Source organism: Neoarius graeffei, chromosome 25 (assembly GCF_027579695.1).
Source record: "Neoarius graeffei isolate fNeoGra1 chromosome 25, fNeoGra1.pri, whole genome shotgun sequence".
NCBI lineage: Eukaryota > Metazoa > Chordata > Actinopteri > Siluriformes > Ariidae > Neoarius > Neoarius graeffei.
The window spans coordinates 51,500,627-51,526,792 of NC_083593.1; the positions used below are offsets into that span (position 1 = coordinate 51,500,627).

Consider the following 26,166-nt stretch of genomic DNA (forward strand, 5'->3'; position numbering starts at 1 on the left):
CAGCTGTCGGACTATGAATGACTAGCCAATCGTAGTGCAGGTATTCGAAACGACAAGCCAATCCTTGAGAAGGAGAGGCGGGCTGTTTGGGAATACAGGTGGGAAAGCCAACTTCCAAATTAAGATATCTAGTATCCTTAGTAACTCGTTTCTCCGTGTAAAAAGGATCAGATTGTCCCTGGAAGCGGTTGGGAAGTATTTAAATGCAGCAAAAGACTGTTTTTGTTGCTTTAGAGGTAATTATTTAGGTAAGTTTGAATAGCTAGTTAGCTAGCTAACTTGTCAAAGTAGTTTACTGTAACTTTTACACACCGGATATGACGCGAAATTTTTGTACAGAAAGTGTGCAGTGAGTCTGGTGCGATTTTTTTTTTCTTTTTAAATATGTCGTGTTTTGTTTTGTGCTCGTTTCACGCTGAGACTGTCAGTAGAGTCCTGAGTGAATGAGGAAGTCGTGTAGGAGTGATGGAGACAGTAATTACAGACACATTCTCAGGAAAGAGAGAACGTTTTGGATATAAATGACAACAGGGAGCGTTTCATAATCTCGGCTGAGAGAAGGGGTGTTGGATAACAAGAAAGAAAGTTGTGTTCAATAGTATGGAGAAAACAAATGAGAGCGCATGCGCAGAAGGTTCTGAGCGGAAGATGCGTGAGCGAGGGGGCGGGGAAACATTGAAATACCCTTTATTATTATTATTATTATTATTATTATATAAATCCTTTCATTTACAATATACAGTACATCAGACAATATTATCAAACATATGAACAGAACAAACAAACATGAAATGCGGATATACAACGCCAGGGGTTACTGTAAACAAAACACACAAACTATAAATGGTGCAAACGTGTAAAAAAAATATATATGTATATATACACACACATATATGTATAAATTACAAAAATACATGAAATTTGGAGCACATACTTAATGTTTTAATGGCTTTCTTATTGGGAGAGGTTGATATTGTTTTTATGTAGAATTCAATTTCTTTTTTTGAATGTACAAAAAGAGGGTCTGATTTTCAACACCTTACATTTATGGATATAAAATTTGGCCAGCAATATAATGAGATTAGCAAGAAAAAATTCACTGTCCAATTCTCTCTGATAATCTATAAATCCAAACAATACATTGTGCAAACATAGTACAAAGGTCTCATGAATATGGTCCAAAATAAAACGACAAATGCCTTGCCATAGATTCCGAGTGTGTTCACAAGTCCAGAATAAGTGGAAGACAGTCTCTGGGTGCACGTTACAGAAAGTACAGGATACGTCAATGTCTTTAATGAACCTCACTAAGAATGTTTTGACAGGATAGCAACGATGAATGATTTTAAAAGAAATTTCTTTAACTTTGTTAACCAGTAGGTATCTATTAGGAAGGGTCCATATTTTTCACCAACATAGGTTCTGAACATGTGTATTCCAGGTGGTAATTACATATGGGACAGAGACACAATCAGCTAAAAATAAGGAGCGAATTTTTTTGTTGTTTTTACGAGATGCTGGCAGAAAACATAATTTCCCTATGGGTGTGTCCACTGGATCAGGCAAAGGAGCCACAGTGGAAGGTGGAGTGGTGTAACCCTTGAAGAGCATAATTACACCAGATGGAATGGCGTCAAAGACGACCGCAAAATCTTTAGGGGTCACAGGGATCTTATAATGAGAAAGGAATTCTTGGTAATTAAATAAATTCCCTTCCTTATTGAAAAGCTGATTGATCTGTACAATGCCATTCCTAAACCAACTGTCAAAAAATAGAGATCTCCTTTTGTAACAAACATCCCTGTTGTTCCATATGAAATATCTATTCGGAGAAAAATTGTGCTTATAAATAAGAGACCAGGCCAAAAGTGTTTGCTTATGAAAGTTTGAGAGAGAGACAGGTATACGATCAATATTATAATTACAAAGTAGAAGAAACTTCAGACCACCCAAATTGGAGAATATATGACTTGAGATGATGTTCCAAACAGAGGTAGGTTCTTTTAAATAATGCTTAATCCAATTAACCTTGAATGTGTTGTTTAGTGTACTAAAATCAAGAAAATTTAGGCCACCACTACTATAATTATTCATTAAGACAGACTTTTTAATATAATGAGTTTTATTCTTCCAAACAAAATTATAAAGCAACTGATCGATCTCCTTGATAACTTTTTTATGAACATGTAAGGAAATGGCAGCATAGGTAAGCCTGGATATACCTTCCGAACATTGAAATACCCCTCTGTGTCCTAAGTCTGTCTCTTACGTCACCACGTAACGTCTGTTACGTACAACGTGATTGGTTGACTACAATTAGAAATAGTAATCGTAGTATACAGTCACAGTTTCAAAGCGAGATCACCAGTTTCCCTGCTGCTGTGTCCTACTGGTCTGGACTGGTTGATGGTTTAAATGGGAAAATTATATAGAATCTTCTATATAAGTACACTTTAACTACATTAATGGCATTTAGCAAGCACTCTTATCCAGAGCAACATACAACATACCCAAAGTGGCCTGGGGAGCAGTTAGGGGGGGCTGGGTACCAGCTATTCCTGCTGGTCATGGGAATCGAACTGGTGACCTTTTGGTCCCAAAGCTGCTTCTCTAACCATTAGGCCATGGCTTCCTGTTTTTCAATGGGAACGTTCTATGGAACATTCTTTTAAAATGTTCCATAGATGATATCCTGGGCGGCACGGTGGTGTAGTGGTTAGCGCTGTCGCCTCACAGCAAGAAGGTCCGGGTTCGAGCCCCGTGGCCGGCGAGGGCCTTTCTGTGTGGAGTTTGCATGGTCTCCCCGTGTCCGCGTGGGTTTCCTCCGGGTGCTCCGGTTTCCCCCACAGTCCAAAGACATGCAGGTTAGGTTAACTGGTGACTCTAAATTGAGCGTAGGTGTGAATGTGAGTGTGAATGGTTGTCTGTGTCTGTGTCAGCCCTGTGATGACCTGGCGACTTGTCCAGGGTGTATCCCGCCTTTCGCCCGTAGTCAGCTGGGATAGGCTCCAGCTTGCCTGCGACCCTGTAGAACAGGATAAAGCGGCTACAGATAATGAGATGAGATGAGATATTATCCTGCAAATCATTAACTGCTCACGCTCCGGGAAGACTGGTGCAACTGAACTCACTTTAAAAAATAAATACTTTCCTTTTTTTTGGGGGGGGGGGGACTGCACCCTCTTTCAATACTGGCTTATAGCTAACACTCCTCAACAGATCAGAGGTTTCGTACAAGTCCTCAGTAAAATGTGCAGAGGAGAGACCACTTCATAGGCACCCAATGTGCCTGTGAACTTCTCGCAAAACGCGTCCAAATCTTTGCAGTTTGAACATTCTTGGGCCATGAATGCAACATAAATCCACCTTCTGTCATGTTGCTGCACCCATCAGCAACACATCTACATGGCATGGCGATAAATTAGCTCAAAATGGAGGATCGGAGTTGCAGTCAGCTCTGTGTTTTAGTATAGCGGAAACGGCGATGAGACCGATAGCTGTGACGTTACAGCTGTCAAGGTCATTCACTCAGACCGCTACCTATATAAGTCACTTTTAATCGTAAAAATTACTATTTTAGATTTATTGTTAGCGCTTAAAACTATTCCTGTGCCATTCTTGAGGTCTTAAGGCATTTATAAACGAAAGTGAGGCCATGGCTCTCCGTATATCCTTTAAGTTTAAGAAGGATACTAATGTGAACTGTGAATGTGGAGAAAAGCCCAAGGTTACTGACTTTCGTGACAAAATACAAGATCCCACTTTCCTTAACCAGCGCCAGTCAGGGATTAATCGCCGGATTAGGGAAATTCAGAAGGTGAGACCCTGCCTCTGGGACAGCCCTGCAATCACCATGATCACTTTAGGACTGCAGTTGTCATGAACAGTTTTGCACTCAAGTTTTCATTAATGAACAGTTGATAACTTCAACAAAACAGACTTCATGTTAAAACTAGAATGATTTTCCTGGTTACACAGTTATCCTTTGTGATTATTGTATATAGGACACCGTTATAGAAGCAAGTTATTTGTTATCACCCAGATGGGGATGGGTTCCCTTTTGAGTCTGGCTCCTTTCAAGGTTTCTTCATGTCGTCTGAGGGAGTTCCCCCCCCCCCCCCCCCCCCCAACACTGTCACCTCAGGCTTGCTCATTAGGGATAACATTAGTTCATGTTTAAGGTGGTGTTTACATTAGACCGTATCCGTCTCGTTTTCGTCGCGGATGCACTGTCCGTGCACATTAAAACGCCGGGAAACGACTCCACAGGCGGAACAACTTGAATCCTCCAGGGCCCACGTATTCAACCCGGTTCGTATCTGATCCGGTGCTGTGTAAACATTGAGGAACGAGGAAACGCAGTGCTGAGCTCTAGCTGACGTCGTCATTGGACAACGTCACTGTGACATCCACCTTCCTGATTCGCTGGCGTTGGGATCACACACACAGCGGCTCAGTCCCGAATCACTGCTCGTGCGCTTCACTCGCGCGCTCTGTGAGCTGCGCAGGGCCGGAGTGCGCACCCTCCAGAGGGCACTCGCTGTTCAGGGCGGAGTGATTTGGAGCACAGCAGGAAGCGCTGAGCCGCACTGAGGTTTATTTACACATTTCAACTTATTTACCTCCTTCAGGCGCTTAAACTCAGTGAGAACATGAACATCACAGCCAGGTGTGTTTATCTGCTGGAGAAGGTGTTCGCTTGCCATCCTTCCACTTGCAAGTGGTGAGTGACTTGCGCATGCCCGATATGCACTGGGATCATGTGACGTGCCGTCTAATTAGTCATGTGATTAGCGTATCCGTGTATTGGCGTTGCTGTGTGCACGCGAATCGTGTATTGGCGTTGCTGTGTCCACGCGAATCGTTTTAAAAAGGTTAATCTGATGATCCGCTGATACGGTCCAATGTAAACACCACCTAAAGCCTTTCATTTTCTGTAAAGCTGCTTTGCGACAATGTCTGTCGTTAAAAGCGCTATACAAATAAACTTGACTAGACATATACGCAGAGATAAAGCTACACCTGTTTTGGCAGTACCCCCATACTACTAATTTTTGGAAAGATTTCTCATCTCATCTCATTATCTGTAGCCGCTTTATCCTTCTACAGGGTCGGAGGCAAGCTGGAGCATATCCCAGCTGACTACGGGCGAAAGGCGGGGTACACCCTGGACAAGTCGCCAGGTCATCACAGGGCTGACACATAGACACAGAGAACCATTCACACTCACATTCACACCTACGCTCAATTTAGAGCCACCAGTTAACCTAACCTGCATGTCTTTGGACTGTGGGGGAAACCGGAGCACCCGGAGGAAACCCACGCGGACACGGGGAGAACATGCAAACTCCACACAGAAAGGCCCTCGCCGGCCACGGGGCTCGAACCCAGGACCTTCTTGCTGTGAGGCGACAGCGCTAACCACTACACCACCGTGCCGCCCTTGGAAAGATTTGTCCTGCTTTATTATTGATAATATAGATTCTGAGTTCTGTCTTTTTTTTTCTTTCTTTTTTTGTAAAAGTGTACTGTTTGTTGCTGCTGTTATTGTAGAGACCAAAGTTAAAGAATTCTATATAATCAAATTATAATAACTTGATCATACTAGCAAAAGATCATATTCATAAATCCAAATTTAATCATACTAAACCGTTATTTTGGGGATTTGAAAAATGGATCAAGCAGTACATAAAAACAATTACTGACCCACAAAATCAGAAAGCTGTTAAAACTAATGATTTGATTTGTGTGGTTATTTTAATGTGTTCAGTTGAAAATCCCCCTGGCTGAAATGTTAATGTTTTTGTTTCGGTTGTATTAATGACTTCTATTTTTGTCCATCTTTATTGTAAAATATAAATAAATAAATAAAAAATCGACCTTGGTGCGAAAAATGTTTGTTATTCCACGAAATTGATTGTACATGAGCTGATAGCCGACGAGGCGCGTAGCACCAGTTGACTATAAGCCATGTACGACAAGATTGAGTGGAATAGCTGTTTTATTCTATCCACAGTCACTGGACTTTGAGAAACGGAGCATTTTTATTTATTGCAAATGCCATACATAAAAACTTTTATACAAAATGTCCGACAAAATAATTTCCGCTTAGAATGTAAACAAACTGGTGAAATGACAGCAGTAATTTGTGAAAAATGCGATGATAATAATAATTCTTGAAAAATAAAAAAAGTTCCGTTCTTACCATCAAATTTTGTTGCTCTTTTTTGGGGTTTTGTTTTTGAGTAGAGTTTTTATTTCATCCTCGGTTGGTTCAGCAACAAGCGCCACCATTTTATTTTATTTTTTTTTTCTACTCATGGTATCCTAGATGATATCCTAGTAACAGAGGAGCCAATCAGAGCGCGCGATTGCGCATAGCCAGTGAATGTGGATAGAATACATAAATATGTCATGTTTTTCTGCATCATACTGTATCTGCATTCTGTGTGAAAGTACTCATAACGCAAGCAGTTTACCTTTTAACTGTTGACTGAAGCTGAAACCGTCATTTATATATATATATATATATATATATATATATATATATATATATATATATATATATTATTTATTTATTAAAGTTACAGTTTAATAGTGAATACACTACACTGTATTTGTGTAATTATCTGAAGCTGTCAAGCTGCTGTGACCTTTGATATGGAAAAGTCTGAACTACTGATTCTGATAAGATACAAGTTGTGTGTGTGTGTGTGTGTGTGTGTGTGTTTTCTCCAGAAGACATTTCATCAGCTTGCACGGAAGTTCACTTTACAGTGATCTGAAATTTGAAGTAACACCCAGGAGTTCACTTACTTTTGCAGTGATTTGGACCCACTCGCATGTTACATTTCTTCTTTTTTTTTTTCCTCCTTCCACCTCTCAGATGTCCATACCTGTGAAGCTCTAAACCCTCATGATGTCTGTAAGAACCCTATCGTTCAGGGTTCTTCTGTTCCTCGGCCTTTGTCAGGTTGGACGCCGGGGTCTCGCGTCTGCCTCTGAGTTACGAGCGCCGCCGAGGAAAATCGGTAAGCATGTTTTTCCTGTCTAATCATTTATGTCTAAGCATTTTGCTGGTTCTTTTTCTTTTCAATACACGTCATATCTCATCTCATCTCATTATCTCTAGCCGCTTTATCCTTCTACAGGGTCGCAGGCAAGCTGGAGCCTATCCCAGCTGACTACGGGCGAAAGGCGGGGTACACCCTGGACAAGTTGCCAGGTCATCACAGGGCTGACACATAGACACAGACAACCATTCACACTCACATTCACACCTACGGTCAATTTAGAGTCACCAGTTAACCTAACCTGCATGTCTTTGGACTGTGGGGGAAACCGGAGCACCCGGAGGAAACCCACGCGGACACGGGGAGAACATGCAAACTCCACACAGAAAGGCCCTCGCCGGCCCCAGGGCTCGAACCCAGGACCTTCTTGCTGTGAGGCGACAGCGCTAACCACTACACCACCGTGCCGCCCCACGTCATATCATGAAGACCAAATGTAATCCCTCAGTCAAGGCCTGTTTGTTGTCTGGCATTTTCTTCAATGGATTTGTCTTGGAAGTATGACACGAATACAGTGGAAGTCTGCGTCACTGGAAAGCTTCTCTGTCAAAAACAAGATTAGTCATGAATGTTTTTTTTTTTTTCCTCTGGTTTGACTGGTGACACTACAGAGGAACGTTCACTCAGCTCAGCTGTAAGACTCCTGCCATTATATTCTGAGAGTATGTACTGACTGTTGCTTTGTTTCACCGCTTTTAGCTATCGTTGGAGCTGGAATCGGAGGAACAGCAGCAGCTTATTTCCTCAGGCAGGAGTTTGGATCCAGCGTCAAGCTCGACGTGTACGAAGCCGGCACTGTTGGAGGACGTCTTGCTACAGAGAGCATCGAGGGACAAGATTATGAAACAGGAGGCTCCATTATACACCCGCTTAATCTCCACATGAAGCACTTTGTGAATAGAATAGGCAGGTTTTGATTTATTTTTATAATATCCACTCGTGTGCACACAACACACGGTTGTCTTTGTGTGGTGGCCTTGGAAAACCATTCAGATGGTAAAAAGGGAGAAAATGGCCTTTAAGGATTTAATTTCAACTGCAGTGCAGGAGCAAAATGAACTGATTAGACTTGTGTCCATTTTGCTACATCATCCAAAAACGTGATCATGGCATGACCTTCACTGTGTGAGGAAACCACGTCTGGATAGCGATCACATTTTAGATAGCGAGGCTTGTGGCTCTTTATACATGACGCACGTCTTTTCAGGAAGCTAGTCTAGGCAAGGTTATCAAGAAAATAAATAGAGGATATTGCATGGTAGCGCGAAGATATAAAGTTTATCTTCGAGTGATGAATGTATATATTCACGAATGAGTGAAAATATTTTCAACACAAGAAGATAAACTTCATATCTTCACACCACAGTGTAATGTTCTTTATATTATATGGACACATCCACGAAGACATAAAATACACAAATTAATCAAAAGAATTTTACTTTGAGCCAGTTGGCCATTTTGACTCTGCATCTAATCAGCGGGAAAACACTGGGAGTGACCTCATCGGAGTGAAATATCGGGAATTATTGTACATTCAGGACACTTTTTCCATGGAATAAAAACGTGTTCTATTCCCTTCTAGCGGGTTTCATTAATTTGGTTTGATAGCATGCAGTATTGTTAGCATATCGCTTATCCTACGTGTATTATGTCACTCTACCCAATGGAGAATGAGCGTTGAGTATGGTTTACAATATTGCATGGTTGTCAAGACAACATGACGTCACACGTCGGAAACGTAAAACTTCTGCACTAGGGAGCGACTGTGACAAACATGGCCACCAGGTTTGCTTTGTTAAATACGGAAGATTTTGAGACAATTTTGAAATGGAAAGACGCACTGAACACCCTAAAGGAATGTGTATGTATAATAATAATAATAATAATAATAATATTGGCTGGCTTTTTTTTTTCTACTCATTCAACATCATGCTAGCTGAATGGAATATATCTGATATACCACTCAACGCCAGCCAATATTATTTAAAAATGTCGCTCAGATCCGTGATGTATTTCGTATGAAAAATGCGAGTTTTTCAACACGAGAAGATAAACTTCATCTCTTCAAGCCAAGGTGTCTCATCTCATCTCATTATCTGTAGCCGCTTTATCCTGTTCTACAGGGTCGCAGGCAAGCTGGAGCCTATCCCAGCTGACTACGGGCGAAAGGCGGGGTATACCCTGGACAAGTTGCCAGGTCATCACAGGGCTGACACATAGACACAGACAACCATTCACACTCACATTCACACCTACGCTCAATTTAGAGTCACCAGTTAACCTAACCTGCATGTCTTTGGACTGTGGGGGAAACCGGAGCACCCGGAGGAAACCCACGCGGACACAGGGAGAACATGCAAACTCCACACAGAAAGGCCCTCGCCGGCCCCGGGGCTCGAACCCGGACCTTCTTGCTGTGAGGCAACAGCGCTAACCACTACACCACCGTGCGCCCAGCCAAGGTGTGATTTTTCTTTTTATTATATCGACACATTCACAAACAAAAAGTACCCAAATTTATCAAAACAATTCATCGATTTCCTCACAAGTAACGTAGAGATTTATGTCACGGTTTTGGTTCTCCATGTCCCCGATGGAGCTCGTATGAAATATTAGTGGTGTATTTCCCAGTAAAACACTCGTGTCTGTATAATGTAAACATTTCTGTATAATTTTGATGAAATATATTGATATTGATGTTTCACAGTATGAAAACGTAATCCTGGTCCATGTTTTGTCTTTTTTTTTTTTTTTTTTTATGCCTCTACCACTGAGTAAGAGATTCTCGTTAATGTGATGTTGCTGAATGTTTGTAGGATTTTATACAGAATTAAGATTAAACCTAACTGAAAAGATTTTGTAATTGGTCTAAACATGGTCAACGTCTGAAATAGTGGGGTTCCTTGCCCCCGCCCCCCCCAATAGCTTCTTTCCTGTTTGTCATACAGAGATGGTCCTTACACCTTCGTGTTCAGGGCAACTTTGCCATCGGTGCATCCATGTGACCGTCAGTGCTTCTGTCTGAGATTGTCCTTAGCACAATATGTCAAGAACAAATGGTTAAATGTTTAAGGTTTTCACATCTCATCTCATTATCTCTAGCCGCTTTATCCTTCTACAGGGTCGCAGGCAAGCTGGAGCCTATCCCAGCTGACTACGGGCGAAAGGCGGGGTACACCCTGGACAAGTCGCCAGGTTATCACAGGGCTGACACATAGACACAGACAACCATTCACACTCACATTCACACCTACGCTCAATTTAGAGTCACCAGTTAACCTAACCTGCATGTCTTTGGACTGTGGGGGAAACCGGAGCACCCGGAGGAAACCCACGGGGAGAACATGCAAACTCCGCACAGAAAGGCCCTCGCCGGCCACGGGGCTCGAACCCAGGACCTTCTTGCTGTGAGGCGACAGCGCTAACCACTACACCACCGTGCCGACCCTGTTTAAGGTTTTATATGGAAATATTATTGTAACCAGCAGTTGAACCGATTAGATTTTGGACTTGCTGCATACCAAACGACCAAGTCAAGGTCACAGCAAGGTCAAATGTCTGAAATAGTTTTTCTCGAATAGCTTCCTTCATCTTGGTGGTGGAGGCATCACCATTAGCATCGAGTTGGCCTCAGCAACATCCGACAGGTTTTTTCCAGGAAACCTTATCAGCACGCTTATCAGGAAACCAAAAAAACGTGAAATCAAACACTTAATAATTATCACTGATCCTGATTGTTGCTGTCCAGACATTTCATTCCAGCGTTTTAAAACAAAAACATCTCAGTTCCTGCTTCTGGAACAGTGATCTGTACCAAAGAGGAGCTTGACGTCTTCTCTCTCTATCGTGCCCCCCCCCCGAAATAAATATATATATATATATACTATCGTGCCCCCCCCCCCCCCCCCGAAATAAATATATATATATATATATATATATATATATATATATATATAATATAATTTTTTTTTTTTTAAATTGTGTTGAAACTAATGATCGTAAATATGGAAGTTCTCCGTTTTTCTGTCAGGTCTGTCAGTGCGTGCTGAAGTCCCTTCAAAAATGGCCATCTTTGACGGGAAGGAGCTGATGTTTGAGGAGAGCGATTGGTTCATCGTGAACTTCCTGCGCATGCTGTGGCACTACGGCTTCAACTCGCTTCGCATGCACATGTGGGTGGAGAGCCTTCTGGACAAGTTCATGAGGTGAATCTCCTGTCATTTGTGTAATAACTACACTAAATGCGTATATAAAATACAATTAACTTCAGTTACTGATTTCAGACACTATTATATCAGGTTACTTGTACTATAGGAAGATGCTGCCAGTTTTCTTTTTGGTAAGAGATGCATTTTCTCGCTGAACCGTTCCTTTAAAGGTCCCATGGCATGAAATTTTCACTTTCTGATGTTTTTTAACATTAAAATGAGTTCCTCTGACCTTCTTAAGTCACCCCAGTGGCTAGAAATTTCATAATGTGTAAACCAAACTATGCCCAACATTTGAGAATGGCGCGTCAAAACGGCGCGTTGATAAACTCTTCCCTTTACTACGTCAGCAAGGGAGATGATCCCCACGCCCCCCCTCTGGATTCCCACCCACTGTATGGATTGCCCGCCCAGTTGTAGTGAGGAGACCATAGAGGACACAACAACATGGCATCACTTAAGCGAGCGAAACATGGAAATTGCGCTGTACATGGATGTGACAACACAGAAAAGAGTCTGTTTTTACTGCCGACGGGAGAGCCCCTGAAGACGCAGTGGCTTAATTTTATTTACTTCAATAATACGCCGTCGAGTCTACCTAAGACGGTGTATGTTTGTCGGAAGCATTTTCCTGAGGAATGTTTCCACAACTTGGGACAATACAGGGCAGGTTTTGCACATCAACTGTCACTGAAGCCTGGGTCCGTACCAAGCATCCCTGCCGCATCAGCCACAAACACCGAACAAGTAAGTGTATAACTGTTAAGTCGTTTTGCCGTGTTTTAAAATCGGTGCCACGTTAGCCTTGCAATGGCTACATTAGCTGTGCAGCTAACCGCTTCCTGCAGTTAGCCAGGTACTCTGCGCTACAAAACCAAAAAGCATGCAGCATGCTCTGTTATAATAGCCAATCAAAACAGTTTTTACAAAGACACCCACATTCTTTTTTTAAGTCACTCGTTCATTTTATTTGTTTGTTTGTTCAGTAAAAACCCAAACATTTGTTGAATTTATTTTATTTCCTCGCGTCGCACCTTAATGACGTCAGCGCGCGGTATTTTTCCCTTCGCAGTTTGTTCCTTCTCTCTCGCCATAGTAAGACACCCACATCCGCTTGTTCTGACCCACTGGAGGTAGCGTCACAGTGCTGTTAACCAATCAGAGGTAACACGTTTACATGTCATGAATATTAATGATAAGACCCGCCCCCACCCTCTACCCTTCCCTGCCTCCTGCTTCTCATTAGCAAAACGACGCACTGGGAAAAGCGCTGAAATGGGGCTTTCTCCCAGGAGGCTATATCTACGTGCCGAGGGTTCATTTCGAGAAAGGCTGCGGATATAACATCCGGAAACCTCCACGAGCCCGTTTAAGAGCAATTCCAGCGTTATGGACGTGACACTTGAACTCAAAATGGCAACAAATGACCCAGTGCATGTTTTATTGTCTCCCAGTATTTAAACAGGTGTTGCATATTTTAAGGCTGTACCATACTGGAGAAGTGATAGAACAAGAACAATTCCCATAGTACATCTAGGGCATGCCAGAAAATGCCAATAAAAGATGCGTTATGGATGTGACAGAAAAAGTATCACTTTTCTTGGGTGACTGTACATTTTTATCAAACTCTGTGAAATTGTAAACCTAATGTCGAAATGGAGATATCCATTTGATAGAGGGGTCCAAGGTGAATATTAAAAAATCTTTGTTTAAAATATTTTGTATTTCATGCAGAGTTTCGGAAGGAAAAGTCAGCGTTATGGATGTGACGAAATTCCGTTATGGATGTGACGCGTCTGAAATAGACATGGCATATGTTTAGAAAATCAGCAATTTAACCACCATAACCCTTTGAAAAACTCTCTAAATATCAGCTAAAACTATCAAAGTTCTTAAATAATATTTAGGATGGCTATTGTTTTGCTGTTTTGTGGATTTTAGCATACATTTCTGTGGCTTGTGGCAATAATATAGAATTGTACATGATCAAAGTTGATTTTAGCTTGGGGTTTTACATTATAAGAAAGAAAGACTGACAGTGACATATTAGGTTGGTTACAAATTGGTTCAACTTATTCACATCTGTAAAATACAGGCCTAGGTGAGATCTCTGGGAGTGGTTTTGATGTATTACATGTTGCTTTATTTTTGCATGGTGAGGTTGACATTTACATGGAATTGCCCTTAAAGCATCAACAAACCACCATGCCATGGGTCCTTTAATGCAGCCGTCTCGTCCTGACAGGATTTATCAGTACCAGCAGTTCAGCTACTCGTTCTCGAGTGTTGACCGAATGCTCCACGCCATGGGCGGCGACGACTTTCTCGCTCTGCTCAACCAGACGCTGGAGGAGGCCATGCTGGCTCACGGCTTCTCTCAGGCTTTCATCAATGAAATCGTCACCCCGATATCGCGCGTCAATTACGGCCAGAGCGTTCGTCTGCACGCCTTCGCTGGTACGTCTGCACAAATCGTGACACTTTTACATGTCTGCTAGAGCATTAGGCGAGGGTTTGTCTCCTTAGTTGTAATTAGTGCTGTAATTTTTCCAAATATTTTATATTATTACTATTTTTTGACAGTATTTATTGCTGGCTTCTGTAAATACACAAACAAATGAGCAAAAAGCTCACTATACTTCACTGTTGAGGAGAGAAAAATGTCTGATGCAGTCCAGAATAAACCCCATTGCTCAGTAATTTCCCACGGTTCCCCTGTGCAGGTTCCGTTTCCCTGGCGGGTGCTGAATCGGGCCTCTGGGCTGTGGATGGAGGGAATAAGAGAATCTGCTCTGGGCTTCTGTATCACAGCAAAGCCCAACTCATTCCAGCACGTGTGACCAACATCGCTCTCAAAACGAGGTCCTCTAAAAGTGGTACAGCTCTCTTTTTATCACCTACAAGAAAATCCACGGTTGGTTCAGCTCAGGGAATCAGATCTTCAACGTGGATAATTTTGTTGTCGAATGTAGTGATAAATTTAATTAATTAAATGCAGCAAGGCATTGAATGTCTTCATAGATTATCACAAGTAACAAAAATCTAAGTTATTAGAGAATATTTACATCTAACTCTGAAAGGGGAGGACAAGCTTCTGAACTAGTGCTGTCAAGCGATTAAAATATTTAATCACGATTAAATGTCGCGACTGTCATAGTTAACTCACGATTAATCGCAATTTAATCGCACATTTTTGTCACATGAAAAACCATTGTAATTCTCTTATCAGCATAAAAAGTGAATGGGCTTGCTCACCGTTCGAACTACGGGGGTACTCGGGGGATCCGAGATCCCCTGAAACAGACATGAGATCCCTTGAAAACATGATTTGGGAAATGTTGGGGGGTCTCTAAAATATAGAGGGCTCAGAGATGATGCTAAAAATAGTAACCATGCGGTCGGCGCGGCCATCTTGGAAGTCACTCGCTCCAGAGCGCGCATAGAGTACACATCATAGAGTACACATTCACCGATTCGTTTCCGCGTTAGAGGGCTTAGAAGCTTTGATTTTTTAAGAATTTAGACATCTGAAGTGATGGAACACTACTGTGAAAGTTTGGATAAGCAGGCACGGGAGCGTTATGCTGAGAAGGTACGTTTCATTGGGAATGTAGATCCATACACTGTTAGTGAGAAGGAATGGAAAGCTGACCCCAGCTTGTTGCCGCATAATTATCAATTATTTTAGTCAGTGAATAAAATGTAGGCCTAGTATGTAACTTGTACTAACAGCATGTGTACATAAACATTACTAGGCCTAGACCTTAAATGCCATTTGATGCAACAATGCACTGCAGTAGACATAAGCTACCTAATGTGACAAATATATCCATTAATCATTGCTGAAAGTACATAGAAAAGATAATAGTTTGTATCACATTTATTTTAGTAACTATGAAATTCAAGACAATTTAACCTACCTGTCGCAAAGTGACCAGAACAAATCCGGATACAGTCTAGTCCTAAATTTGATCGGTTGACGGCAGCCAGCCACTGTCGTCTCCTCCGCTCGCTTTTCTCCTGTGCTGCAATTCCCGGGTTTGTCACGACTTTAGGGAGTCTGTGGAAGCTTTTGCCACCCTTTTACCCCCGGCTACTACAGCCAACAATGACACACGTATTCGGCATTTTGCTTCGCTGAGCAACAACAATGCACTGACACAGCGACGTTTGACTTCCAATATGGCCGCCGCCGGGTTCGCGCTGATCTCGAAGCACTCTATTGGCAAAATGATGTTTATTGACATAGCAATCGTGTGTAACGGGAAGCATTTGCATATCCGAAGTGAGCGCGTGATGGAGATCCGCGCTCTGAGACAAGCGCAAGCACCCCCAAGGGAAAAAAAAGGGACCCCCCGAAAATATCGGCATAGTTCGAACACTGGTTGTACCAATGTTTTTTGTTTTTTTTTATTTTTATTGCAGAGCATAACACGTCTTGTCACAGCCACTGCAAAGTGGGGCTGGAGCCGTCGATGGGAAAACGAAACTTAAGCCGAGCACCGTGGCTCTTCGGGGAGGGCAGAGGACTCTGGCTGTGCGGGGCGTGGCATCATGTCACAGAGCGTTAATCTCGCGATAAAAAAATTATCGCCGTTAAAATTGAGTCAAGTTAACGCGTTAATAACGCGACATTTTTGACAGCACTATTCTGAACTGATGTATAATTTTGTGGATTTTATTATCATTTTTTGAACAGCTTAGCATTTTTTTGTTTTAATGAAGGAACATCGGAAAACAAGGTCTTGCTTCTCTAAATTAAATGCGTAATTTTTTTTTTCTTGAGGGTGTGCAAACTTTTGCACACATGGCAAATCACCCTGACTTCCTCTTTGCTTCTCCAATCAGGCACCACCGCAAACCTGTACGAAGTGAGCTATGTTGAAGATTCTGGCTCCGCCCACTCCCTTTACGATGTTGTGATTTTAGCCACGCCCCTCCACCAGGGTCTGTCCGATATCACTTTCTCAGGCTTCTCTCCTTCCTTGCCTTCACACTTTCCTGGGCACTACCACCAGACAGTGAGTACGCTAGTCCTCGGGTGTCTCAACGTGTCCTACCTGGACGCCAGCCGGAAACCGGGCGAGCTTTTCGTTTCTGACGTTTTCACCACCGATAACGAGAAATTGGGCTTTGCCAGCTTGAGCTCCCTGAACCCTGTCCACATCACGCCAGGCTACTCGAGCCCTTCAGTCAGCGAAACGGCAGTGTGGAAGGTTTTTTCTCCTAAGCCCCTGACCGAGGAGCAGCTGAGGACGCTGTTTGTCTCCCGAGAGCACGTGGTGGAGAAGCGCTGGCTGGCTTATCCGTCATACAGAGCGCCAGAGCGTCAAGCTCCGCCCTTCATCCTCCACCACAGCCTCTATTACCTCAGTCCCATCGAGTGGGCAGCGTCGTCGATGGAGATGAGCGCCCTTTCGGCACAAAACATTGCACTGCTCGCAAAGCATCGCTGGCATGGGGACACGTCGAAGGTGGATCAGGAGGGTCTGCACGCTCGCCTCCGGGGGGAGCTATAGAGACGCAAGACCAACAACAATCATGAAATCTAAAATCCACTGGGTCTCTGTGTGTGTGCGTGTGATATTTTTACTTTTAAGAAAAAGGTAATCATCATACGATCCAAGGAGGCTTTCCAATCTAATTTCTTTTCTGTGGTTGGGCTTTTTTTTTTTGTAGCCACTCAGACTATGCAAGTTAGAGCTACAGGAAGAGTTCAACCAAACTAAATCCCTCCTCTTACCCAAATGTTCTCACTCAACCAAGATACATTTAGTTTTTTGCACTATACACTGTATGGCCAAAAGTATCTGGACACCTGATCATCACACCCATATGTGGTTCTTCCTCAAACCGTTGCCACAAAGTTAGAAGCACACACTTGTATAGAAGGTCTTTGTTTGCTGTAGCTGGAACTCCGAGGTCCAAATCTGTTCCAGGCGTGAGCTCCATGAACATGTTACGTGAAGGTTGGAGTGGAAGAACCTGAGTGTCTTCCTACTTTTGGCTGTATAGAGCACTTGACTAATAATATGGATATAAGTGAAGGTTCGTACTAAGGTTCCTAGGGCATTTAATTGATGTAGGACTTAGGATCCTTCAGGGTGCAATAAAGTCACGTGAATGAGGCATGAACAAGAGGTCAGATATCAGAATGATGGTGCGTTCATGTGCTATGGGAATTATGGTAAATACCAAACGCCGACATGGAAAGCACACATGAACGCCCCCTCTTGTGGTATTTTCCACTGGGCAACTCGTAGAAAATTTTGATACACGAGTTGCCGAGATGAGATGAACTTTAACCTTTTCAACATGGTGGCGAGCGGTACAAGACTAGCTTATGAACCAAGAAAGAAGTGGTTTTTACCTACGGAAAGCTGACTCTCACCTTTTAAACGAGTCATGTTATGTATATTATATTATTATAATATGTATATTATAGCCTAATACAAAATTTTCTGTGGCTGTCCAAAGAACGCCAGCAATGATCTAGATACTGGCTACTCTCATTGTGGCTACAGCCAAATTTCCAAAAACTGCGTGGCATTCAATGTGTTAAAAAAATCTCTACTTCTCATGATCAGGAAATATTCAGCATTATTTACCTTTTGACTTTCGATAACTCATATTCCTGCTGCAGCTGATGAACAAGGCAATCTATAATTGTTTTAACCAAATAACAGGCCTGATTCTGATTCTGAATCTGGTCCACCATCTTTAATTTGTCAACAACAACAAAAGCATGTGAACACAACACACTGGTAAATACCAGTTCCCAACTGGAAAATATCATCTTCCCATAGCACATGAACGCAGCATGACTCTATTAATCCCCGGAGGGAAATTCAAAATGAAGCTTGGTGGATAAAAGCAACAAACATGCAGCAGAAAGTGATGTATTTACAGCATCCTTAGTAAACACGTGGTCACGGTGTTGTGGGTGGGTTAAATTTGGCTTCTCATTTGTTTATTTTTTTGGGAAAAAGTAGCTAAATTTGTTAAATATCACAAACGTGTGGCGAGGGGGAAAAAAAAACCCAAACCTAATAACTGGTATGAGCAGGATTGAAATGTCCTGTGCTCTTAGTCTTGACATTTCTACCTCTGGGTGTTTTTCAATGCTTTCGTAGGCGTGTTTAATTTAAAAAAATCTCTTTAGGATTATGCTGTACCCACTTCAGGTTTAAATCCTGATACGGATCCTAATTAGCTACCGCTAGGTAGTGCAAAGAAAGCTCCTAGGCACCAGTTTAGATCTGTGGGAACAACATGCTCGGACAGATTGATCGATTTGTTCAGTATCTCAAACGATCTTGCCGACGTAGTTTCTATCGCAGCACTGTTATCTATAAAAATGGACAAATTTAGAGAGGGGGAGGAGTCAAAGCTCTTGCAGTTACGTGACCAGAAAGTACACAGCCGCCATCTTGTCGGTAAAAAACACCGCTGAATACTGCTGCACTCGTGTACAGAATGGATCAATTTCAACCGACGGACTACACGGCTCATTTTTCTAATGAACAGATAACTAGATATATGTCTAAAATAAACGATCTACAGATTAGTGACCCTTATGGCTTACCGGACGGAGTTTTCACGACCGTGTCAGCAGGGCTCGAAATTAACTTTTTTTTTCTTTGTGTCCCCCAGTGGTCCCGAATTCTGTGTTGTATTGTCCCGAATGGAAGCAATAGTGTCCCCATTTTTTTCATCTCTGAAATAACCAGTGGTTAATATTATCATATGAAGTTACTATTATATTTGTGTAACTATGCGATTTTGAACCCTTTATATCATTTTTACAATAAGTCACAAGACACAAGCGACACATGTCCTATACATCATCTACTTCAAAATTACAGTTATTGCATTTTCAGTTTATTAAACTTTGGTGATCTCACTGTATGAATAGATACCCGTTTATTTAAAGGGGCCAACTAGCTCATTCAGAAAATGTTTCAACTCCCTACATCTGCAGTACACTTTAGTTGAAAATAAGACCCCTTTTATGTTCATTTCATCTACTTATACCTTGAATATCTGTTGGCACTTATAAGGCCAACTTATAATTTTCACCATTACCGTTATCCATTTTTATGAACTTTCCGTTATCGATTACCGTTATCCATTTTTATGAACTTTCCGTTATCCATTTTATGAACTTTCGCTGCCGAAACGTGGGTGCAAACGTTAGCAACATCAACATAGTGCCAGGTCCGAGCCTAGTTGTGCTGCTGACTGACTAAACTTTCTGAACTAGAAAGACACCAAGAAAACTCATTTATTCTGTTGAACGGTATCTTCCGTCAATATCATCCACATCATTCCTGTTGTATTTTATAACGTGTCTAACAGTGTTCATTAAGTTCATTCAGTTGCTAGCGTTGCCTGCAGACCAGGCGATGACACTTTGGATCCTGAAGGTCCCGGAGACGTTATGTCTGGGCTTTCAGTTTCTTCCCCGCGGTCGGTCCGCTTCAACCACTTAAGCATTTTTGTTCTGGCAAGAGTCGGCGCAGCGTGTGCGGTAGCAATTCCATTCCAAGTCCATATAATGCGGACACCGGCCGAAGATTCTAGAACAGAATGCGCTGCTCTGTAGCCTACGGATGCAGGTGCATCGAAAGTGTAGCTACTATGTATTTTTCGCTGTTAACGTTTTAAAATTAAAATTGACAAATTAGGTGAATGTCTACGTATGTGCTACGGCTTTGTAAATAATATTAATGTAGAACTTTTTTTCTAGATCTATTTTTTTCCATTGTCCCGGGATTGTCCCAGATATGATAATTTTGTGTCCCGATGACATTTTTTTATGGTCCCCGGGACGTCGGGACACCGTTAGTTTCGAGCGCTGCGTGTCAGTGGATGTTGAACTGCCAGAGGTGGAATACCCAGACGTGTATAATTACCTCATTAACTTTCCCTCGCTGTTCAGTGGTGAAGCACTGCGTGTTTATAAATCTCTGGACAGTTATCTTTACAGAAATTCAGGATTTGTCAGCGACTCAGATGTGGCATCTTGTAAACAAGAAAATAATCCTCACTGGATGGGTAAGTCACTTAAGTATTGAGTATAGCACTGACCAGCCGATTATAGAATAAGGTAATTCCAGCTGTAATTCCAAATCGTCCGTGTTGTTTACCATGGATCTGACGTTGGAGAAGTAGAGGCTTAGCAGTGGAGGTTTGAGTGGCTGTTTTCTGAGCTTAGTCAACAGGCCGGCTCTGCAGCCTCGCTTTTGCTTCTGCTTCCGGCGCCGCCTCCTTCGCTTTGCTTCCGATAACAATCCACGGAGACCCCGCTGGTCTCGCTATCTCGTCCGGAATGTTGTGCATGCGATGGAAATCACTACAAACCGTCATTTTCTGCTGGAAACCAATGTCCAGTAAGTCCATACGGTTGTAGTGGATATTGAAGTCCGGTACAGACGAACAACACACAAAAATACACACAAAAAACGTGCACAGGTAGGGAGAGCTTGTAGCCGCAGCCGTTGTAGTAGAATTGTATATAGTAGGTTTTTCCAGAAGAAAAGGTAGAAGCAGAAGTAGAACCAGAAGTAGAAGGCGGAAATATGGCGTTTGACCGACAAGATGGCGTCTGTCACAATCTGGATCGGCTCTGACGTCACATGCAAGTGCTCCATACCTCCATCTTGAAGCTGAATCAGACTCAGGAATGAGGCGTGGCCGAAAATTTTGATGGTCAAATTGTTCCTAGCCTATATGAGACAGTTTTATAAAGCTGTGCGTGTAAAGTAATGCAAGTTATTGATCCAAAGGTGTGTGAGAGGATTTTGATGTACAGTTTGCCAAAGAGGTGGCTGGAGACTTTCATTCAGTATAAACAAACAGTAAGCCAAGGTACTGGATCTGGAGCGGAGGAGATATTAAAAAAATACTCTGTTTACTTTTGAGAAGCGTAAAACTACAGTAGTGTACAGTGTAAGAGTCATAGCCATTTCAGTAGCTGTGCAACGATGACAGAAGTAAAATGAGATGAAAAATGAAACAAAAATAAATGTCATCTTGTACAGCCAACTTTATGCCTTATACCATTTGCGCATGCACAGAGTACTGTGTAAAAGTCTTAAAAATAATGAAATGTAATATTTAAACATTTTTTTAAAAAAATACGATGAACAGCAGTAAGCCATAAATGAAACAAAGTCAGTATTTGGTGTGAGACGACCCCTTTGGTTTAAAAAAAAAAAATGGTAGTCTCCGGTACAGTGAGGCCAGTTTGATGCGGAAATGAGCTGTAGGTTTTACTGAGCATCTTCCAGAACCAGCCACAGTTCTTCTGGACACTTTGACTGTCACACTCGCTTCTTCATTTTGCACCAAAACCCAGTAGCCTTCATTATGTTTTCTTTTTTAATCTGAAAAAGTGCTCACTTATGGAATACGCTGCTCGGATATGAGCGTCTTTTTTTTTTTTTTTTCCCTGCAACATTTAATTTTGTGCTGGAAAATGAACGTTTGGACTCTAAAATGTTTTTGTAATGTTTTGACTCGATAATGTAGAAGTCATAACACAGAAATCTATAACAAAGTCTGTATGAAAAAAAATAGGGTGCCTAAGACTTTTGCACAGAGTTGTATATTTAATACAACATTTTATATAATGTTTTTCTTCTCTTAGATTGTCTGATGTTGTCTTGAAAACATAGCCCATGACTTAGGTCACAACTTTTTTTTTTTTTTTTTTCTCCTAGACTTTATCAGCATTTGCCTGAATCACAAATGCCTCACAGTTTCAGGATATAGTGCACTACGTAGGGTGGATAAACCATTATTTCATTCCCTTCATGGTGCACATGTAAGGAGTAGGAAGATGCAGATGAAGTCGAAGTGAAACGAACTGGAATATTCAGGTTATTCACACCGTCCTTGTAGATCAGTATAATAAGACAGAAGAAATTGGACTGTATTGCCTCCATGGATTGTTTTTGAAATGTCGTAAGTGATACTAATTGATAAGCGATCAGGGTATGATGATGATGATTAATGAAGAGGAAGTCTATAAGGGCTAAAATGCTTGGTGTGAAATGCTCAGGCCACTTTCATTCCAAGTTACGTTCCTTAATATCTTTCTGAAAACAAACACCGATGAATGCATTAATGATTATTAGATTAGCTTCCTGGTAATACAAACACTGCAAAATATGTACCGTGTCAATATTTTCTAAACAGCAGGACGCTGCAGTGCAGTCTGAGGTCATCTGCGGTGCTGTAAGAGCTGGAGTACAAACGAAATTGCCAACATAAAGAAAAAAAGTTGGTATTTGATTTCATCTTATGGCTACATATTTTATTAATATTTACTGAGATTTTCTGAATGATTTTTTTAGAGTGTAATGATGTTTCTCATGGCCTGAATGGACTTGCAGTGAAATGCTCTTTTAATACACAGGTGCTGGTAAATACAGTGCAAACATGACTCAGCACAGGTGACCTTTAACCTCATCATTTGGTTGAGCTATAAAATCTTCTGCCATAAATTTTTAAATTTTTTTAAAATGTATAACTTCCCTATGTGTCGTGTCACTTCTGCTTCTACTGAGAAGTAAGCTATACAGGGAGTGCAGAATTATTAGGCAAGTTGTATTTTTGAGGATTAGTTTTATTATTGAAAAACAACTATGTTCTTGATGAACCCAAAAGACTCATAAATATCAAAGCTGAGTATTTTTGGAAGTTGGAGTAGGGCTTTCTTAGTTTTAGCTATCTTAGGAGGATATCTGTGTGTGCAGGTGACTATAACTGTGCATAATTATTAGGCAACTTAACAAAAAACAAACATATACCCATTTCACTCATTTATTTTCACCAGGGAAACCAATATAACAACTCAACATTCACTAATATACATTGCTGGCATTCAAAAAAACAAAAAACAAATCAGTGACTAATATAGCCGCCTTTCTTTACAAGGACACTCAAAAGCCTGCCATCCATGGATTCGGTCAGTGTTTTGATCTGTTTGCGATCAACATTGCGTGCAGCAGCAACCACAGCCTCCCAGACACTGTTCAGAGATGTGTACTGTTTCCCCCTCCTTGTAGATCTCACATTTGATGAGGGACCACAGGTTTTCTATGGGGTTCAGATCAGGTGAACAAGGAGGCCACGTCATTAATCTTTCTTCCTTTAGACCCTTTCTGGCCAGCCATGCTGTGGAGTACTTGGATGCGTGTGATGGAGCATTGTCCTGCATGAAAATCATGTTTTTCTTGAAGGATGCTGACTTCTTCCTGTACCACTGCTTGAAGAAGGTGTCTTCCAAAAACTGACAATAGGACTGGGAGTTGAGCTTGACACCATCCTCAACCCGAAAAGGTCCCACAAGCTCATCTTTGATGATACCAACCCATACCAGTACCCCACCTCCACCTTGCTGGCGTCTGAGTCGGACTGGAGCTGTCTGCCCTTTGCTGATCCAGCCACGAGCCCATCCATCTGGCCCATCAAGACTCACTCTCATTTCATCTGTCCATAAGACCTTAGAAAAATCAGTCTTGTGATACTTCTTGGCCCAGTCTTGACGTTTCATCTTGTGTGTCTTGTTCAGTGGTGGTCGTTTTTCAGCCTTTGTTACCTTGGCCGTGTCCCTGAGTATTGCACACCTTGTGCTTTTTGACACTCCAGTGATGTTGCAGCTCTGAAATATGGCAAAACTGGTGGCGAGTGGCATCTTGGCAGCTTCACGCTTGACTTTCCTCAGTTCATGGGCAGTTAGTTTGCACCTTTTTTTTTTTTTTCAACGCGCTTCTTGCGACCCTGTTGACTATTTTGAATGAAGCGCTTGATTGTTCGATGGTCACGCTTCAAAAGCTGGGCAATTTTAAGAGTGCTCCATCCCTTTGCAATATATGTCACTATTTTTGACTTTTCTGAGTCCGTCAAATCCCTCTTCTGACCCATTTTGCCAAAGGAAAGGAAGTTGCCTAATAATTTTGCACACCTGATATAGGGTGTTGATGTCATTAGACCACACCCCTTTTCATTACAGAGATGCACATCACCTGGTATGCTTAATTGGTAGGAGGCTTTCAAGCCTATGCAGCTTGGAGTAGGCCAACATGCATAGAGAGGGTAATGTGGTCAACATACTCATTTGCCTAATAATTCTGCACTCCCTGTAGTTCATGACCATGTTGATTTCTTATGTTCTAGCTATTTACACTGCCCTCCATAATTATTAGCACCCCATGTAAGAGTTGGGGGGGGGGAACACCTTTTGTTGAAGTCGTTTCATCCCACACTGAAAAAATGAGAAAAATCCAAACCTTTAATTGAAAAAATATATATTCAAAGAAAAACAAGTCCCTCATCAAGAAATAATTATTTAACAAAAACGTATCTGAGGCAAGTTCCGAAACAGGTTTTTTTTTTTTTTTTGTTTAAGTACAGTACTACTTTTTGGTTGATCTTTTTTTTTTCCAGTTGTTTTTACCCTAAATGTGTGTTTTTTAAATTATCACAATATCCTAAATATCCTGTAACTAAAGTTAGTTTGTACATGAAATGTGCTTGCTTTATTATTCCCCCCCAGATGTATAGCAGAGAGAAAGTCCAGTGTGACCAGTGTTTTACAATTACGTTTTTTTTGTAATAAAAAAAACCTAAAACACTCTAATGTATAACCGTTACAATTTTGTAAAACTACTTTTAATTTTCCTACCTGACTCGATCCTTGTGGAAATTCCCAAAATGTTCCTACAACAATGATACTTGGAGTGTGTTTGTTTATATCTTTAAATGCAATAACTTTTGTACATGTTCATTAGTCATCATTTGATTTAACAGTAATCATTACTACTTTATTTTTATAAAATGAATAGAACTAAAGCTCCTGAAATGCATTAAATCCTTTTTTATAACACTGCATCAGTAGCGAGCAACATTGTGTTAAAATATGCAAAAAGAAACAGTTCGTATTACTTCATTATTTACCAGGGAATTTCTACAGTTCAGTGTGTTTTTGTTTTATGGGTTAATTTTACCGAGTGTGTGATTTTTTTTTTTTTTTTTTTTTTTTTGGTACTAATTTCACAAGGTTCTGATTTTTTTTTTTTTTTTTTTAATTTCTTGGAATTAAGTGAAAAAAATGGAAATGGTTTGTAGTTTACATCCAATAAAATATTAACTGTGTATGAGAGACGTCTGTAAATTTTATTTAAGGAGGTTTACAGATTACAGGTGGTGGAAACTTACATGTACATTTTACTGATCGGTTTATTACACATTTCTGCCTTGTTGCTTGCCTTGTAGGTGTTCAGTTAAAATTTGAGGATTCAGGTTAATTTATGGATTCAGCTAAGTTGTTTTTTTATTATTATTATTTTATTTATTTTTTTTTTTTAAATTCATGGAGGTTTTTGAATTCTATAACTGCAGTAGGATTTTTCTATTAATCCCAGCACTGCCAAGCTACCACTCCTGGGCCCTTGAGCAGGGCCCTTAACCCTCAACAGCACCGATAAAATGAGATCAACGTAGTCACTTTTTGAATCAGGACATCTGTTCAGTGCCGTAAATGTTCCTTGTCTGGAAGGGAAATTAATCCCATTAGGTTTAATGTATTTCTTTTAGAATAAAATTCTCTTCAAATTTTCATAAACAGTCAAAGAGCCTTGTTTGATGCTTAACTTTGGGGCAGGCACTAAATACACTCACCGGCCACTTTAATAGGAACTTGTTCTTGATTCTAAGATTCCTGTTCTTGGCTGCAGGAGTGGAACCCAGTGTGGTGTTCTATTCTGCTGTTGCATGCTGAGATGCTTTTCTGCTCACCACGGTTGTAAAGAGTGATTTCTATGAGTTGCTATATCCTTCCTGGCAGGAAGCTCGATCCAGTCTGTCCATTTTCCTCT

The 26,166-nt window shown here is 41.3% G+C and overlaps 1 protein-coding gene across 6 annotated transcripts; it reads left to right on the plus strand.

Moving 5' to 3' along the window:
* Nucleotides 1-18: 18 nt before the first annotated feature.
* On the plus strand, nt 19-25,299 carry pcyox1 (prenylcysteine oxidase 1). 6 transcript variants are annotated; one of them, XM_060909716.1, is made up of 7 exons: nt 19-248; nt 6,887-7,031; nt 7,773-7,979; nt 11,104-11,278; nt 13,527-13,738; nt 14,005-14,154; nt 16,130-25,299. In XM_060909716.1, exons 2-7 carry the CDS (start codon nt 6,917-6,919, stop codon nt 16,798-16,800), a joined length of 1,530 nt encoding a protein of 509 aa, XP_060765699.1. In that variant the 5' UTR covers nt 19-248; nt 6,887-6,916; the 3' UTR covers nt 16,801-25,299. The 6 variants fall into 6 exon arrangements, with proteins under 6 accessions (XP_060765699.1, XP_060765694.1, XP_060765696.1 ...); XM_060909711.1 differs by having other exon boundaries at nt 26-248; nt 14,005-14,157; XM_060909713.1 differs by having other exon boundaries at nt 26-236; nt 6,739-7,031; nt 14,005-14,157.
* The last annotated feature ends 867 nt before the right edge of the window (nt 25,300-26,166 follow it).

Bases quoted from the DNA above. Each gene is read 5' to 3' on its own strand.
- pcyox1 (XM_060909711.1), top strand. From the start codon at position 6,917: ATGATGTCTGTAAGAACCCTATCGTTCAGGGTTCTTCTGTTCCTCGGC. The intron at 7,032-7,772 runs GTAAGCATGTTT...CACCGCTTTTAG, and splicing joins AGCGCCGCCGAGGAAAATCG to CTATCGTTGGAGCTGGAATC. The intron at 14,158-16,129 runs GTACAGCTCTCT...TTCTCCAATCAG, and splicing joins AACGAGGTCCTCTAAAAGTG to GCACCACCGCAAACCTGTAC.